Source organism: Chanodichthys erythropterus, chromosome 4 (genome assembly GCF_024489055.1).
Source record: "Chanodichthys erythropterus isolate Z2021 chromosome 4, ASM2448905v1, whole genome shotgun sequence".
In the NCBI taxonomy this organism is placed as follows: Eukaryota; Metazoa; Chordata; class Actinopteri; order Cypriniformes; family Xenocyprididae; genus Chanodichthys; species Chanodichthys erythropterus.
The window spans coordinates 2,006,919-2,026,411 of record NC_090224.1 but is presented as its reverse complement, the minus strand read 5'-3'; the positions used below and the strand labels follow the sequence as shown (position 1 = coordinate 2,026,411).

The following is a 19,493-nucleotide window of genomic DNA, read 5'->3' as shown; positions in this document are numbered from 1 at the left end:
AACAAAAAGTCTCTATCCTATTAGGCTTAATTAATCGAATTAATGGATGAAGAGACAAAAGTTCTCTTAGGGAAGAAACAGTTGTCTTACATTAGTTTACTGTATATATTTGCCCAGTCTGTCTATAACGGAGTTGACAGATTTTTATGTTAGTACATGTGTGTGTGTGTGTGTGTGTTGCAAAGTCATGCCTGCGAGCGGATACAGATCCCGCTGTTGTCCAAGTCCATCCCACCTGTTCCTGGAGCGAAAATGTAGCATTTGGACAATAGACAGGTACACTGGGCACACCCAACAGTGCCCGCTGACAGATGGGCAGCGTCCTAATTCAAGAGAGTCATCTCCAATCAGCATTCATTATTCATATATGTACTGTAACACAACAAACATCACTGGCAGGTACAGTTTTCACTGCCTGAGGCTACGCAAATGTTTCCCCCACTTCCTGTTAGCGTTATCTTAAATGTTCACCCCGGATGACCCTCAGTGAGGATGTCCCACTCAAACCCCACTCAAACAGCGAAACTGTATGTTACATCATCCCCAAGTATATAAAAATAATATTTATGGTTTTGTGATAATTATGTTTATTTAAAATGAAAGTTTGATCATGTTCTCTAGGCTAATTGTTGTTGATGGCTTTCAGATATACTACTGAATGGCTATACTCACTCATTTTATCCTCAGATATTGTAGGGGAAAAATCCATTTAATGTCATCAGCAACATTGGTTATGACAATATTTAAAGACAAAAAATGAGACACGAAACATAAAAGTACATTTAAGAACATTTATTTTCGCATTCAGTATTGAGTACAGCTTAAGTGCAAATAGTTAAGAGTCAATGGCTAAAAGAATGAACAACACTTAACGGTACAAAGATTGACAGATTCTAGCTGGCAATCACTCGCTGAAGCTTCCTTCTCCTCCCTCTCTTTTGTTTTGTATCATTTTTGAAGAAAAAAAAAAGATAAAAGACGGCACCTAAAAACATGAATCTCTGTAGTGGAGTCCTACGAAAAAGAAACATACTGTAATGCTATAGTGAGCTGACCATATCTAATCAGAACATTGCTAAATAGTTGCGTTTGTGCCCAGATATCATGAACCTCAGCAGATCCATGCGTCTAGCTGACAATGACGATTACTGTATGTTAATCATGTTTACAGATATAGTGATGGAAGAGGAAAAGCCCCACCCGACGCCATAGACACAAAAAAAGCTTTTTTTTTTTCTTTTTCTTTTTTCCAAGAAGAGAGTGTCACTGGAGAGCAATAAAGCTGGAGAGAAACTTCACATACTACAGAGATTTTCAGCACAGCTGAGAAAGCACATAAACTAAAAGATAAAAAGAGAATTCATCAGCACTTTAAGACTCTTGACTTCATGCACTTTGTGAGCAACACATAATAATAATAATCATAATAAAAAAAAAACCCCACATCTAGTCTTTTTGCCGGATTTGAATAATATGTTTCAAGTTTACTTCTACAATTCATCAAGTAGTTGTACTTCTGACTAGATCTTGAATTGAGAAACAGCACACTTTTTTTATTCATTTTTTTTCTATGGTTACAAGGCGAGGATGGGACTTCTCCTGCACAGCTTTGCCATTGCTCTAGACGTCACAATGTGTACAAAGTAGAACTATGTTCCAGTGATGTTTATTTGTGTCTGTTGTGTGTGTGTGTGTTCAAAGAGGAACCCTTGATCATCATTCAGCTCTCCCTATAATGAGTCGGGGTCTGGGGCTCAGAACCTCCTCCGTAGGGGCCCTATGAGGCTTATTCAGCCTTTCGTTTGGCCCCAGGAATCTTCTCCTGGATCCTGTACAATCAAAAACACACAATTATATTACTGTATATTATATTAAGTATGATTTTTTAAGACAATAATAATTTATTCAGCAATTATATTGATCAAAAGTGACAGTAAAGTCATCTTTGTTATAAATCATTTCTATTTCAAATAAATGCTGTTCTTTTGAACTTTTGTTCAAAGATATTTCTGTTTGCTCAAAAATATGAAGCAGTACAACTGTTTTTAAAGGGTTAGTTCACCCAAAAATTTAATTTCTGTCATTAAGTATTTCATTGTCGTTCCAAATCTTTAAGACCTTGTTCATCTTCGGAACACAAATTAAGATATTTTTGTTGACATCCAAGAGGGTTTTTACAGAAGAGGATTAGGGCCAAGCAATAATAATAAAAAAAAAAAACATCAAGATTAAAGTTGTTACATTTCGAGAAAAAAGGTTGAGATATAATGTTGAGAATAAACTCATTAAATTACGTGAAAAAAGTCGTTAAATTATGAGAACAAATTCGTTAAATTATGAGAAAATGTCGTTACATTTTGAGAAAAAAGTCGAGATAAAATGTTGAGAATAAACTCATTAAATTATGAGAAAAAAACTCGTTAAATTTCGAGAAAAAAGTCGAGATAAAATGTTGAGAATAAAGTAATTAAATTACAAGAAAAAAGTCGTTAAATTATGAGAACAAATTCGTTAAATTATGAGAAAATGTCGTTACATTTTGAGAAAAAAGTCGAGATAAAATGTTGAGAATAAATTCATTTAATTGAGAAAAAAGTCGTTAAATTACGAGAACAAATTTGTTGACATTTTATCTCGACTTTTCCTCAATTTAACAAGTTTTTCTCGTAATTTAACAAGTTTATTCTCAACATTTTATCTCGACTTTTTTCTTGAAATTTAACAAGTTTTTTCTCGAAATTTAACTTTAATCTCGAGATGGTTTTATTTTTTTATTATTGCTTGGCCCTAATCCTCTTCCGTAGGTTTTTAACCCTCAATAGAAAGCAATGAAATTTCCACATTCAAGGTCCAGAAAAGTAGTAAAAACATTGTTAAAATAGGGGAGAGACAAATTAATAAATTAGTTATTTTTGTTTCGTTTATGCGCACAAAAAGTATTCTCGTCGCTCCATAAAATTAAGGTTGAACCACTGTAGTCAGTGTTTTTACTATTTTTCTGGACCTTGAATGTGTTCATTTCATTGCTTTCTATTGAGGATAAAAAAAAAAAAAACTCTTGGATTTCATAAAAAAATATCTTAATTTGTGTTCCGAAGATGAACAAAGTGTTTGAAACAACATGAGGGTGAGTAATTAATGACAGAAATTTCATTTTTGGGTGAACACTTTAACATTGATGATAATAATAAGAAATGTTTTGTGAGCATCAAAATGCATATAGAATAATTTCTGAAGGATTATGTGACACTGAAAATTCAGCTTTACCATCGCAGGAATAAATTATGCTATAAAATAGAAAAAAAAAAATCATTTTAAATTGTAATAATATTTCACAGTATTGTTTTTACTGTATTTTTAGATTAAACAAAAGCAGTCTTGAGCAAAAGAGGCTATTCAAAAACATTAAAACATATATTATATTATATTATATATTATATTATATTATAATAAATGCTCAAAGGGAGTACTGACTTTGCTACCACAGAGTTGACTTGGGTCCTTATTAGGTCCACATACTGATCAATCTGTGCCTAAAGATCGGAGAAATATTAAAAGAGTGAGTCATTGTAGTCCTGGTGCTTATGAATTGTACATGAAGCTGTAGTCATGGTAACAAAGGTGCCACTCTGACCTGGTATTTCTCGTAGACCACAGGCATTGAGAACATGGACACCACCACTGAAGCAAGAAGCAACGTAAATGTTAAAAGATGAGAAAATGCAGTCTGTCATTAAAAAAGCATACATTCATCTATATTTCAAATTACAAATACATATGGAACTGAAAAAACTGCTCACCCATAATAAGAAGAGTAAGACCATTGAAGAGGGCTCCCACATAGGTCAGCAACCACATCAGCACTGCAAACTTGAGGCAAACAAAAACAACTAGCAGTTAACACACACACACACACACACACACACACACACACATATATATGCAGGTATCAAATGGCTTATGATGCATTTCTGTGACAAGCTGAACTAAAGCATTGTAGAAGTGCACTGACAATCATATAGCAAGAATAAACCAATAAGGTGATAACTGCTCTAATATTCTGTATACTAACTCTTGATTTACTTTTACAAAATATTGTTGCTGCTAACTTGAAAATGTAAAATGAATATTCCTGAAATGCACATTTGTTTCATATACACGTTTAAAACGTTGTGGTCAGTAAAATTTTTTTTAAGGAAATAGTTTTTTTATAGTATTTTTTATTTTCAGCAAGGATGTATTAAACAGATCAAAAATTGTTACAATTTTTTTTTTTAAATAAATGTTGTTCTTTTGAACTTTCTATTCATCAAAGAATCCTGAAAAGCATCAGTTTCCACAAAAATATGTCTGTCCATGCTTTTTTTTTGTTCGCTCGCAAAATGTTTACGTTCCCCTGAGAAACTTAGCGTTCGCAAGGTACACCAACGTTTTTTTTTGCGAGGGAACGTAAAGTTTCTCGAGGATACAAAAAACTTTTGTCATCACAAAATAATTTAAATGTATTTTTCCCTTCCATCTCATATTTTTTCCATTGCCATGTCCTTTTAGGGGCTCCGTAGTTTTCATCATTGACAATAATAAGAAATGTTTATTGATCAGCACATTAAAATAATTTCTGAAGGATCATGTGACACTGAAGACTGTGATGGTAAATTACATTTTAAAATATATTCAAATAGAAAACACTTATTTTAAATTATACTAATATTTCACAATATTACTGTTTTTACTGTATTTATTATTACATGCTACATATACATGCTATGCCATGCATGCTGGCACTTATGTGTGAGCAACTTGTCTAAAAAAAGATCAAGAAATTTCCTGATAACCTCCCATTTCTGTACTGTCCTATCAAATATCAAATAAAAAAGTCAAAAGTCTATCAAAATCTGTCATTTGACACACAACTTAACAACCCTGGTGTATATTAAATTGAATGGACGGTCACCTTTAGTGAGTCCACCAGATCCTGCACCAGGAACAGTCTGCGCAGTTCTTTCAGTGTGCTGTTGATATAATACTGGACGTTTTCTGCATACTTCTGCATCTGATCATGGGACAGTGACATCTCCACATCCAGATAAGTTCTGCATCCAGGTAATAAAAACATTGTTAGTAACACATGTGCACACACACACACACACAGGTTTGTTTTGCTATCTTAGTGAGGACATTTCATCTGCGTAATGGTTTTTATACTGTACAAACTGTACATTCTATCCCCCTACACTACCCTTACCCCTAAACACACCCATCACAGAAAACTGTCTGCATTTTTAATAAAACATTGTTTAGTATGTTTTTAAAGCTATTTCAAATATGAGAACTCATGAAATGTCCTCATATTTCATGTTTACATCGTAATATCAGTGTAATATCCGTGTCATTATACAAATTTGTGTCCTCATAAATCACAAAAATGCACGCGCACACACACTCCATAGACAAACTGTATATTATATCCCCTAACCCTGCCCATCACAGAAAACTTTCTGCATTTTTAGATTTCCAAAAAACATCACTTAATATGATTTCTAAGCTGTTTTCCTCAAGGGGACCAAAAAAATGTCCCCACCAGGACAAGGATTTCATTGTGGGGACATTTTGGGTTTAGAGCGGGGATTAACTTACCTGTACAATAAACTGTTTAAAACGTGCATTCACCCGATCAATATGAGTATCCAGATGGTACAAACAAACATAACTTGTGGAGCGCTCTCAGAGAATGTATTTATTATTTCACATTTTAACTGATGGAAACAGGGCATAAAAGTGGACTTCAAACATTTATTATCCTGTGGCCCCCTCTACAGGACAGTATTAGTATTACAGCCAATGTAAATCGTTTGGATTTTTTGGAGTTTGATCGTAATTTATACGAAAACCATTGAGTCAGATCAGTTAGAAAAGATATAGTACATCAAGTCAGAAATGTATGAAGGTCTTATGCAAGGTGGCCATGTTGTTGTTGTCAAAGTCACATGATCAGCGACTAAATGATGTTGAGCTTAAAACGTCATGGCAGAGCATTAAAGTCTAGAGCATTAGAATTAGGAGAAAACTTGAACACAAAGCTTTGTGCCATGATTATATTTACCAAGCAGTAAAAATGCCCATTCCTGCACCCAAAACAAGGTGTCTGTGGATGAAAGTCCAAAACAAGGACTAGTGGGACATTGTCCTGCTCCACTTCACAGATGATGAGTGGAAGGAAAATTTTAGAATGACACAACAATCATTTCAAATCAAATCACATGATCAGCGACTAGTCGATATCAAGCTTAAAACATCATGGCAGACCATTAAGGTTGACTAGTCTGTCAACCCCTAACACACACACACATACATACACAGCCATCTTACTTGAAGGGATGTCCCTCATCTGTTTTCTGCACAGCCTGCAGCACGGACTTGTAGACTCTGAAGCTGATGGTGGCGGAGAGGGCAGCCAGGGCCAGATAGGCCACCACGCTGACCACACTGAACTGTGTCAGGGAGAAAAGCAGTAGCAGTAAACTGCCAAACACCAGCCCACTCTGCTTCAGGTTCCGCCAGTACAGCAACTCCATCGCTGGAGTGGGAGAGAGAGAAAGAAGATCTGATCAGGTAGGGTATGGTGGTGATTTACAGTATGCCACAAATCTGATTGTCATTGATTGTTTTAGGATCATCAATTCATCATTCGTGACCTACGGTGATGTAACGACTAGTGAATCACTCTGCATCAGTGCTGAGTCAGTGAAAACACCATTAGAAACCATTACACAAACAGACAGCAGTACATTAAAAAAACGGCTGGATTCAGTCTGCAGAATGAGACAGAAGGCCTGCGTCACAATATGTGTATGTCCCTGCTTCACAATATGCAAAACGAACTATGTCAAATGAGTAGGATGTTCGAATACTCTTTAATTGTGATAGAACAGGCAAACAATAATGCATCTGCTTCAGATTCTGAAGTGTGAAACAAGTGAACACTTCGCTAACCTATCAGGCTACGGGAGCTGCAGTGATTAAAGTTAACCCCAAAAAATGACATTTCTGTCATCATTTACTCACCCTCATGTCGTTCCAAACATGTACGACTTTCTTTCTTATGTAGAGCACAAAAGATGATATTTTGAAGAATGTTGGTAAAGAAACAGTTTTGGTGACCACTGACTTCCATTTTATGGACAAAAAACATAGACCTTTCTCAGAATATCTTCTTTGTTTGGAACGACATGAGCGTGAGTAAATGATGACAATTTTTATTTTTGGGTGAGGTAAGATTTGATATACTGTAGGTACCAAGAAATTTCCTTGTGGTTAAATTGTACTGTTATAATGTTGATTACAATGAAAATTCATTTTAACTTCTCACTCATTTTCTTAAAAAAAAAGCAAAAAATCTGGGTTACAGAGACCAACCAAATGACTGTTTCAATAGTATAGTAACAAGACGTAAACAATATGTGTGTTAATAGTTTTATACTTTACAGGTCAAATAATACCGTTTTATCAGGAAAATCCTAAATTAAGAACTTTTTAGAATTATAAAATTCACTTCCATTGAAAGCACCTCATCATAACCTCAATTTTTGTTTCTTTTTGTTTTAAAGACGAGTAATGAGTCAATTTTTATTACTATATTTTCAGCATTATGCCACAAATGTTGTTAATTGAGCTTAACTTGTATTTAACCCCTATTATTTCTTTAATCCCACCTTTTTATTTAAAAATATTGTATTTATAAATTATTTTAAATTCATTAAAATGAAAATAAAAAGTTAAAATGTCTTTTTTTTTTTTTTTTTTACCTTTTAACTGTCTTTCCATGTCCCTTTCGGCACAAATTCTCAGAAACACAAAATTCTGGCCAAGTGACAACATGGTAGCCATGGCAACGGACTGGAACCAGGTGCACAAATCTGGCATTGTGTGGTGCCTCTATTCTAATGTTATATAATGTGATAATCTCCAAGACCAAATGTGACACTAATGCTGTAACTAATGTAAGTAATATTGTCTGAAGCAGAGTATCTGAATGGTACTGTACATGATAATGATTATTTAAAAAGCAGCATTTTTATGAAGCCCAATTACCTGAAATAATTCCACTAATTATGCTTAATAACAGTGTTGGGAGTAACGCATTACAAGTAATGCAAGGTATATAATCAGATTACTTTTTCAAGTAACTAGTAAAATATTATATAATAAAATAATAAAATAAATAATATTGTAACATATTATTTTTAAAAGTAATTTTGCCCATCACTGCATAATAACCGGTCAATACCATGCTGTTATTGGTATAGGTCTTAAAATAGTATTTGGATTTCACTCAACATGTATACACATTTACCTGCGTTCTATCAGCTTATTCAGTCTTTTAAAGTTAAAAACTTGAAGCCTTGAACACCTTAAACAAAAACATTTCTTGCACTGTCATTTTTAAATTAGCATAATCAGTATTTTGTTGTACATGTACTCACATTAGCTACGTTTACATAGACACTTTTTGTTTCAATAGAAATCAATTCATGCGCATTTATGTCACAAGCTTCAAATCGGAATTGATTTTTTAACATGCACACACTGCAAAAATATACAGTGTTATATAATATACAGAGTTATTTATTTCGGGTCCTAATTATAAGACGACACAAAGCTTTGTGCCGTGCTGCTTATATTTACCAAGCAGTAAAAATGCCCATTCCTGCACCTAAAACAAGGATGAAAGTCTAAAACATGGACTAGTGGGACATTGTCCTGCTCCCCTTCGCAGACAATGAGTGGAAGGAAAATTTTAGAATGACACTTCGTTCCTCGCGTCATACGTCATTACGCCATTTCTACATCATTGCACATGCGCAGTACTTTCAAGTTTCGGTTTTCAACCGATTAAGTGTTTACATGTCCTCTCGATCAGATTAGAAAAGGTTTAAACCACCCCTTGCAATCCGAATTAAATTTTAATCAGATTTGACCAATTCATTCCGATTGACGTGGTTACATGTGACTTTTTTATTACGACTGTGCTGATAGTCCGATTACAATCTGATTATTATTATTATTATTTAAAACTGGGGTTTCATTGATTTGCAATATGTAATTGTGATGCCAAAAAACAAGTGCGGCAAAGGATTCTGTAAACAACCTGCTTTCTACATAGTCACACACAGCATCAATCCACTGTTTACCACACCCATTCCAAAGCTCTTCTCAGCGGCCTTTGTTTTCCACCCACTTTAAGATGATGCAAGAACTCAAGAGATTAAAAATTAAGCAGCCTATCTAGTTTATAATCACAACCTAATAGCAGCAGCAGCAGTTTGCTCTAATCACAGGTATGTATCTGAGCTAAGTGGAGCTTCATGGTCTAGACAGAGTCCTGTGATCATTTCCTTGGATGCGTGCCTGTCATACTCAGTGCCATTAAGAGCCGGAAAACTAGAGCATTATTTTGGGCTGTGTTAAGTTAGAGTTTTTCCTAAACTAGCACTATGGATCTCCACAACAGCATCATGCTCAGTGGGATCATTCTTTGTTTGTGTCATGAAGGTGTGGCGGACACCCCTTTATGCAATATGTACAGCTCATTATAGTCAATGATCAATATTCAGTCCTTTTCTATGTATCAGAATGGAATAAGAAACATACGCCTTCATTAATCTAAGGCAGTGTATTTCCTCCATATTTATTTTCAGGTAGAAGTCAACAAACAATAAGACACTTGCTCATTCAAGCCCACTCTTTCCCAACATGCGCCGGCACATGCTTGTTTATGGGGTCATTACGGTGAGCTTTGTATAAAATGTGTCGGCGTGAAGTTGGCAGTTGAGAGATGAAGGGAGCGCGGTCGCCACGGAAACTGGAGAGATGGGTGCAGTGGAGTGAGCAGTGATGCAGTTTCCATAGAGATGGAGCTGCCCCCACCACCTCCCTCCCTCCCGTACTGAGCGCTGCCTGCCAGACAGAGTAATAAGGTGCTGATGAAATGGTGGGGGAGGGGAACAGGAGGTAACACTGGTATGACAGACACACAAGCAAAGACCCTCTTGCTAAAACAGCCCATTGCTGACAACAACATGCCCCTCGTTCATGCAAGACCTTTGCTTTTTTATCAAGCTAAAGGACAACAGCTAACAACAGTCCGATCCTTGGGGGCAAGAATGGCTAAAAATAGCCATCACTGTGTGACTGCACTGAAAATCATTTTCTTAAGCATTTTCATTTTTTCATTCTTGTTGACAAGTATACTGAGAAGTTAAATTGCGTAAGATGTTAAGACTTGTTTTCAGAGACTATATCGAGTATACAGCATACAAATAGACATTTTTTTCTTGTTTTAAGCATAATGCTAAGTAAATTTAATCAGTTTGAGCTCAAAACAAATCTTAAAATCTTACTCAGTTTTGCTTCTTTATCTTGTTTCAATGTTTAGGTAATTATACTGGGGAAAAAGACTGGTTAATTACATAAATGCAATATCTTACCCGATTTTGCTTCTCAAGTAACTTTATCTTAATGATGTTTAGGTATTTTACTGAGAAAAACAAATCAAATCAAAATAAATATATATATATAAAAATATTATAAGACATTTATTTGGCAAGTTTTGTTCATAGACTTTTTAATCCTTCAGTACCTGTGTTCATTTGTTTGATTTTCCCGCCACTAATCTGTTACTATGGACACTAATTATCATCACAGCTGTTTGTCATTTAGCTCATCACAATTGTGTGTTTAATTTCCTGCTGTTCACTTAGTCTTTGGTCAAATTGATGTTATGGTGTGTTTATACTGCTTTTGTTGGATTACTTTGTCTGTTTGGATTAAACTTCATATTGGATTTTTATCCATCTGACTCTTTATCTGTTTGTTTGCTACGCACACGCCTGAAAGTGAGACACTATTAAATGCATCTATATTGAATAAATTAGATTTTGCTTCTTAAGTACATTAATCTTGCATTAAGCATGTTTGGATAACTTTACAGCAGAGAGATTTTATTTATTGCAATGTGGTATTTAAAAAGTTGGATATGGCTGAAAACACTTACAGGAACTTTATGAGAAATATGTGACCTTCATCCCCTAAAATTGAGATTGAGATGTAGCAGGACAGATCTAAATTTCAATAAAACACATGGTCCAACAAACCATCCGTGTATAACTTATCACAAATAGGACTACACACAAGAGAATGCTGTATAGCATGAACAATTTATGGCTTACACGGTTATATACTGCAAGCCTGAATGCAGATTGGATAGTCCTTTTACAATGGACATGCTCCATTGTAAACACACACAGCTTGCTTCTGACATCAGTGGATCATACTCTTACAACAAAGAGATCACTTCAGACAGCCTATGACTACCATTATTACACACTAGACACTAATCTGGATGACACCAATCTTGGCATGGGACAGCGAGATGCAGAAAGACACTAGGCAAAGAACATTTCTCTGCTAGCAATAATAAAAGCTCTTTTAAATAAGTGTCACATGGTGTGACATCCCAAACAGCCTCCAGATAAACATAAAAACAACTCGGCATGGTAATACATTGAAGGAAACCTCACAAATGCCACAATGACACAGAAAGAGATTCAAAAGTCAGCAGTAATTAATGGCTCTCTTTAATCACTCCTCTAGACTGGTTCATCTTACTGTATTATATGGGACAGCATAAGTCTATAGGGTATACATGTATACTCTTGCAATTGTAACACAGGTTATACTTGAGATATTAGGCAAACTTTGAGAAATAATATATATACTCTTGCTTAAGCATTTACTGGCTAGCATGATACAATAAATAGCGCAAATAGTACTTTAAGCCTTTGCAGTCCTACTCTAAATCCACTTTGCTGACATAATGCTGCATAGGTTATTGGGTAGCAGAGCCTGCATCAAAAAGTGCACATCGAGGGTTCAAATGGGGCACAATGTCAATAGGGACACACTGTGCTCTTGTTGACTTAAAGTCACCATGAAATCAAAATTGACAATTGGTTGGGGCACACTTCTATGATTTTTCAGTCTTGTGGACTTATAATGGCTGCCGCGTGCGCGTGTCTTAAGTCCCCAAGACGGTAGGGTGTCCCAATCATCATTTTAGTTTTCAGAAGGGTGCTCGCCCTTTACAGCGCTATGCGCCCTCGATGCGCACTACAGCCGAGCCTGCAAGTGTGCTTGCTACTCAGAGGACTTTACCCAGCAGTCAAAGTGGCATTATGTCACGAAAGTGCGGACTCAGAGGAAGACTGTGAGGGTTTAGGATGCCATTTGGGATTCAGCCTCTGATGACGTTTACTGGTGTGAGGGCGGGGCAACCTGCAGCAATAGCAAACAACAATGATCTAGTCATCCAATCAATTCCCAATAGACAAAATCAAGTCCCACCCTACAATTTTTCTTGTTTGAGAAGCCTTTCACTCGGATATGCATCACAACAGGGAAGAAAAGACTATCACAACTTCCATTTCTTGCCGACTTTAAACATGCACATACAACGACCAAGTCCACAAGAGTACAAGTACATATCATTTGGTAGATGAATATGAATTTAAAGGGATAATTTGCACAAAAATGAAAATTCTGTCAGCATTTACATGCCTTTTTGTCATTTCCAAACCTGGACTCTCTTTTTTCCACAGAACATAAAAGAAAATGTCTTTTTTTGCTTGTTCAATTGGAAATTGTATGGTCAAAAACAGTTGAAACATTTTACAAATAGCTGTCTTCTTTTGTGTTCCACAGAAGAAAGTCATTCAGGTTTGGAAATGACATGAGGGTGAATAAATAACGACAGAATTTTCATTTTTGAGTGAACTATCACTTTAAGCAGTGTTGCTAAGAGACAAAGCACCACACATATATCTTGAACAATGAACTTCTACATTATTATGGGATATTCTGACCTACAGCAATTCTGACAAACAGCTTAAGAGTCAACAATAACCATCTTTCACACATATAAGTGCCACACATTGATGCTCCTTGTAATTTCACCAAGCAAAATTGGGTTTGAAGGGGGGATGAATATGCAAAAATAGACCTTCGACCTACATAACACTGTCGTTGTAGGGACACCCAACAAAAATGGCTGCTATGTCCTGCAACATCATGTTCTGAACACAATATAAAAGATGATATGGATCCAGGATCTGTAAGATCATATGACACTGTGCTAAGCCTGCTGACAAATGCCTCTTATATCCTCTACTGAATAACCACTAGTATTTACCACATCTTAAATTCTAGGTTTGATATTTCCAGAGTAGGACTATACATTCTTAATCAGAGATCAATTATTGGGACTAATTGAAATACTAGAGGGCTTGAGTTTGGGGATGTATGCTGGATCATTCCAATCTTATCTGATGCAATCTGCAGGGCTCCAAGTTTTTATTAATAAGAATGGTGCTATAACTAGCACATTTGCCAGTGTGAAGTGATCAAATCTGTTTTATGATTTGCAGTTAATGGAAGAACTGGCAGAGATGATTTTGGACTAGTACCAAATGACCATCAAGACAGTAACAGCCAATGTGGCCCCCCACGCCACAGTTTCAACTAAACTGCATACTTGAGAGAATACTGTGAGAAGAAACAGAAACTGCTGACTTAAGAGAAGCCAGCACCTTTGCTGCAGTTTGACTTTATAGCATTGAATCAATACCTAAAGGACACAGATATTAGCAATCCTGAGCCAACAGGCATGACTGTAGAAAGAGATGGCAAAAGAATACAAGACCATGTGCTGACACAGCCACGTCTTCATCAAACAGTACAACTTATTTCATTAATAAAAAAAAACTGATAAATGCTTATTTTTAACATCTTAATTTCTGTTTTAATTTTGGTAATGGCTAAGAGTATGGTAAGAGTTTTATCCACTCTAAAAAGGCACTAAATCCCACTAAGGCACAAATTATCTAAATTTACGTGTGCAATAATGATAAATTAGATAGGACAGTATAACAATAGAAATGATAGATAGATAGATAGATAGATAGATAGATAGATAGATAGATAGATAGATAGATAGATAGATAGATAGATAGATAGATAGATAGATAGATAGATAGATAGATAGATAGATAGATAGATTTTTACAACTTTACAATAAAGTTCAATTTAATAACATTCGTTAATGCATTAGGTATCATGAACTAACAAACACTGCATATTAATCCAGGTTAATGCTCATTTTTATATATACAAATACTTTTATAAATTAACATTAACCTACATTAATAAAAGCTGTAAAAATGTGTTCATTGTTAGTTCATGATACCTAATACATTAAATACTTGAACCTTATTTTAAAGTGTTTCCAAAAATCTTAAATATAAAAGGAACAAAGACTGAATACCATTAATATTTAGATACTCTCAAATAAAAAGTCAAATATTCATCAAAATAGACATATTTGTGTTTATAAGCCTTTGAACTGTCAGCGATGCAAAATGCTCAATATATAAATAGCCACTACCAGAAACCCTCCCTCTTAAATTGTTCCAGTTTTCTTCCTTACGTTAGAGTCTCTTTAACATGATAGTCTAGGTACTGGATTGATTAAAGAGATGCATGCATAGTTGTCTTTCAGTGGATAGTAAACGAACTAACTCAGTTTTATTATACACATGCATGTATCTACTATCCATTCTTTCACAGAAAAGCAATTTTCAGGATAAAAAAAGAGGGGTTTACATTTGGGCAACCAACACGAGCTAGACATTCAGGTAGCCACACCCTATACCTCTCTCTTTCTTCTTTTCTTTATTTTGCTTTCTGCTCCCTGTGCAGCCTGAAGGCCTTAATGAACGATCAGCCAAATGCAAAGAAATACACAAAGCATTTAACAGCTCTTTATGGAACTATCCACATCTAAATGCCAATCTGACCAGAAAATGAGGCAGTCATGCACATCATTGGCAATTCATTCCAATCAAACACACCCAGAGTATATAAAATAAATATGGAGCCACTAAGTATATTAAGGAGGGGGGAGAAGAAGGGCGTGCCCAGCTCCTATGCCCATGATGGCGGTGGCCTCGATGCGGGAAAAAAAGGTGAATGTGTGTCTGAGCATCTTCTAGAAAACCACATGCACCTCCCCCCCACAAAATCCAGCAGCCCCAATAAATCAACACCCTTTTCTGTCCAGACATGCACATGCATCCTCTTCACTCTGATCTTGCATCCCGTGCACCCTCGGACCCCCTTCCTCCACATGCACTCACAGTACCCTGGCACTTCCAGTTGCTCCAGAAACCTTCAATCTTTGTCGAGTCTGCGGCTGCCATGGCGCTGGCCTGCATGCTAGGCTGGGTGAGGGGAAAGACTGCAAATTGCTTTCTGCTAACACTACTGCTACAGCCTCTCCGCTCCTTGCTCCGTGTCTGTCGTTATCTCTCTCTCTGTTTCTCTCTCGCTCACCGGTTCACACCAGTGCATGAATGAGCCATAGGAGGAGGAGACAGAGAGGGGAGGGGAGGCAGAGATGGAGGAGAGGAGGACTAGGAGTTTATGGTGATAATGCTGCCCACTGGTGGAGGATCTGATTTTGTTGAAGACAGACATTTTGGGGAGGGGCAAAGCGTAATGATTGACACCTTTCAAGGCGGCATGAAATGGAAGTTGCGATAGTCTTTTCTTCCTCATTGTGACATATATCCGAATGAAACGGCTTCTCAAACAAGAAAAAATGTAGGGTGGGACTTGATTTGTCCATCAGAAATTGACTGGATCATTGTCCCTCCCTCATGTCAGTAAACACAACATCAGAAAAGAGATTTTGTTATAAGAGGGAGGGGAGGTTATTTTTATTTATGATTATGAGGGCAAATGGATTTATAAAAATTATATATATAATAATAGTGTGCACAAATAAATAATCTACAGTAAATAGTGCAATATTACATAAAAACGTCAATTTTGATAAAACAACCTTTTTAGAGCTTGACAGTCCCAGCTCACCTGATCACTTTCATGTAAAAGAGCAGCGTGAACATCTTGCTAAACATCTTATTTTGTGTGTGTGAAAGAAAATCATACAGGTTTGGAAACACATAAGGGTGAATAAATGCTGACAAAATTGTTATTTTTGGGTCACTGTCTTTTTAAGACCCTGCAGACAGACAGTAAAGTGGGAGGATGAAATATTTGTTTTCCTCTCTCTTTCTCATCTTCAGTCTTTTAGATGGGAGACTAATCCCAACTAATCCTCTTGAAAAGGTTGAAATCTGGTGGTAAACATTGCTGCACACTTATTTTGCTCATTCAGAGCAAAGGCTCATTCTGTGCTCAATGCATCATCTCTGATGAATTTCACTCTAGACTGCTATAACAGTGAGTGTGTATTTGTGTGTGTGTGTGAGAAAGGAGACATCATGAGGCAAGCCTCATGAGATACGGACAATGACTCAGCGCTCTTGGTTAAAGGAAACAGGATGAGCTCACAGGCAAGCGGACAGTCCTGTCCAGTGGTCAGGGATGGACTTGCCATATGTCATTTTCAGATGGGCAAGTCTGACTTGTGGACAAGCCGTTGAAACCAAATTTAAATACAGTAAAATAAAGGCAAAAAAAGCTGCAGTAATATATATATATAATATGCACACTAATTTTTTTGGTTAATTTTTTTTTATGTTTTTGTAAGAAGTCTCTTAAGCTCACCAAAGCTGGATTTATTTAATCAAAAATACAGAACAATCAGTAAAATCGTAAAATATTAAAATTTAAAATAACTGTTTTCTATTTGAATACATTTTAAAAATGTAATTTATTCCTGTTGTGTATACACACACATATATACACATATATACAGGTGCTGGTCATATAATTAGAATATCATCAAAAAGTTGATTTATTTCACTAATTCCATTCAAAAAGTGAAACTTGTATATTATATATTTATTCATTACACACAGACTGATATATTTCAAATGTTTATTTCTTTTAATTTTGATTATTATAACTGACAACTAAGGAAAATCCCAAATTCAGTATCTCAGAAAATTAGAATATTGTGAAAAGGTTCAATATTGAAGACACCCGGTGCCACACTCGAATCAGCTAATAACTCAAAACACCTGCAAAGGCCTTTAAATGGTCTCTCAGTCTAGTTCTGTAGGCTACACAATCATGGGGAAGACTGCTGACTTGACAGTTGTCCAAAAGACGACCATTGACGCATTACACAAGGAGGGCAAGACACAAAAGGTCATTGCAAAAGAGGCTGGCTGTTCACAGAGCTTTGTGTCCAAGCACATTAATAGAGAAGCAAAGGGAAGGAAAAGATGTGGTAGAAAAAAAGTGTACAAGCAGTAGGGATAACCACACCCTGGAGAGGATTGTGAAACAAAACCCATTCAAAAATGTGGGGGAGATTCACAAAGAGTGGACTGCAGCTGGAGTCAGTGCTTCAAGAACCACTACACACAGACGTATGCAAGACATGGGTTTCAGCTGTCGCATTCCTTGTGTCAAGCCACTCTTGAACAACAGACAGCGTCAGAACCGTCTTGCCTGGGCTGAAGACAAAAAGGACCAACTGCTGCTGACCAACTTTATGGAGATGCAGATTTCATTTTCCAACAGGACTTGGCACCTGCACACAGTGCAGCTGAAGGCCACTATCAGAGCAACCTGGGCTCTCATAACACCTGAGCAGTGCCACAGACTGATCGACTCCATGCCACGCCGCATTGCTGCAGTAATTCAGGCAAAAGCAGCCCCAACTAAGTATTGAGTGCTGTACATGCTTATACTTTTCATGTTCATACTTTTCAGTTGGCCAAGATTTCTAAAAATCCTTTCTTTGTATTAGTCTTAAGTAATATTCTAATTTTCTGAGATACTGAATTTGGGATTTTCCTTAGTTGTCAGTTATAATAATCAAAATTAATAGAAATAAACATTTGAAATATATCAGTCTGTGTGTAATGAATGAATAGAATATATAAGTTTCACTTTTTGAATAGAATTAATGAAATAAATCAACTTTCTGATGATATTCTAATTATTTGACCAGCACCTGTATATATATGTCTAACCAGGGGTGTGAGCAAGGCCCTATCTCTGTCTAGAAGCTCAAGCCTTAGCCATGGTTTGGCCCGGAGCCAGAACCAGTAAGAGCAATGAACCAGAGCCCACCGCAGATCAGATCCTCAACCTGCCAAGTCTGACCAGGTGTTTGAGCCACATCTATTGCTGAGGGAGTGTTGGTGGAAGTGGCTATTATGGAAAGAAGTACCAACCATTATCCTACCCCTGAAGTCCATCTTGTGTCTCCGCCTCTGGCCCTGCCCAGCCCCCACTCCCAGTTCCAAGTCTTGTTCGTCGCTGATGCTCCAACCCAGCCTCCCACTCCCTCTTCCTCTGCCAATGCCATCCAGTTCTTCTACCCCATCTCCGCTAGCTCCCTTCAACCCTCCAGCTTCTCATTCACCGGCTCCACTTAGCATCTCAAATCCACCTTGGGCTTTTTAGGTATCTAGTTCTGCCCTGTTTTTTCGATCCCCTAGCTTTACCTCAAGCCTCCAGGCCCTGGATTCCACCTCGGCCTGTCGACCCATCAGCTCCATACTCCCTCGGCTCCACCATGGTCTGTCATCCCTCAGGCTCCGATGGGCTCCCTCGTCCCTCAATCTCCACCTTGGTCAGTCATCATCCTGGTTCCGCTATGGACTTCTGGTCCTCTGGCTCCGCCTCATCCCTACACCCCTTTGGCTCCACTGGGCTCTTCTTTGCTTGTCATAGTGATTCATTGACTGTTTGATTGATTCACCTATTCCTTGTTTGCCCTTGAGTTACTCTGTATAAATAGACTTCAGTTTCAGTTGTTTTTTGTCCATTCTTACGTCTTGTGTTGCTTTAGTGTGTAGTGATTTTACGGTCTATCTTCATGCAGCATATATTCTCTGGCTCTGTTCCTAACGTTGGTCAGGCGACACATACCGGTATTGCGGTATCATCAAAATTAATATCATAACAAAAATAAATACCGGTATTCGGTATAAACCGGTATACCGCCCAGCACTACATTATACCACTCCTTTGCCATGTTTCTTTAAAATCTCAGTGTGGCGACCAGGGCGGGCGAGAGCCGTGAGGGAACGGTGCGAGGCCGGTGGTGCGAGTGTTAATGAGCTTCACCTGGGAGGCGCACCGGCCTTGAGTCCCTCACGGAGGAGCTCCGGGAGCATAAAAGGAGGAGCGACGACAGTGAAGGACGAGAGAGGACCAGGCCTGGACTTTACTTTATGTTTTATTATGTTTGTGTGGCCGGCAGACGTCCGCGAGGGTCTGCCGGCAGTACTTTCGTTTTGTTCTTTGTTTATTTTGAATTAAACTTTTGTTGAACGTTCGCCGGTTCCCGCCTCCTTCTTCCCACATTTACGAACCGTGTTACATTGGTGCCGAAACCCGGGAGGAAGGAGGGACATGCTGTCGGAGAGCCCTCGCTGCTGAGGGGGATCGCGGTG

The 19,493-nt window shown here is 37.2% G+C and overlaps 1 protein-coding gene across 3 annotated transcripts in view; it reads right to left on the bottom strand.

The window, feature by feature from the left end:
* Positions 1–803: 803 nt before the first annotated feature.
* rtn1b (reticulon 1b) overlaps positions 804–19,493 on the bottom strand; it is a 45,375-nt gene continuing 26,685 nt past the window's right edge. Inside the window, exons 1-7 of one of the 3 annotated variants that reach the window (XM_067383605.1) lie at positions 15,254–15,583; positions 6,370–6,577; positions 4,955–5,093; positions 3,801–3,870; positions 3,635–3,681; positions 3,475–3,533; positions 804–1,829 (exon numbers count right to left, since the gene is read on the bottom strand). In XM_067383605.1, coding sequence (XP_067239706.1) covers positions 1,787–1,829; positions 3,475–3,533; positions 3,635–3,681; positions 3,801–3,870; positions 4,955–5,093; positions 6,370–6,577; positions 15,254–15,326 — 639 coding nt within the window. In that variant the 5' untranslated portion in view covers positions 15,327–15,583 and the 3' untranslated portion in view covers positions 804–1,786. Of the gene's footprint in view, positions 1,830–3,474; positions 3,534–3,634; positions 3,682–3,800; positions 3,871–4,954; positions 5,094–6,369; positions 6,578–15,253; positions 15,584–19,493 lie in introns of those variants that run through there. The other 2 variants (XM_067383606.1, XM_067383604.1) reach the window with 2 other exon arrangements.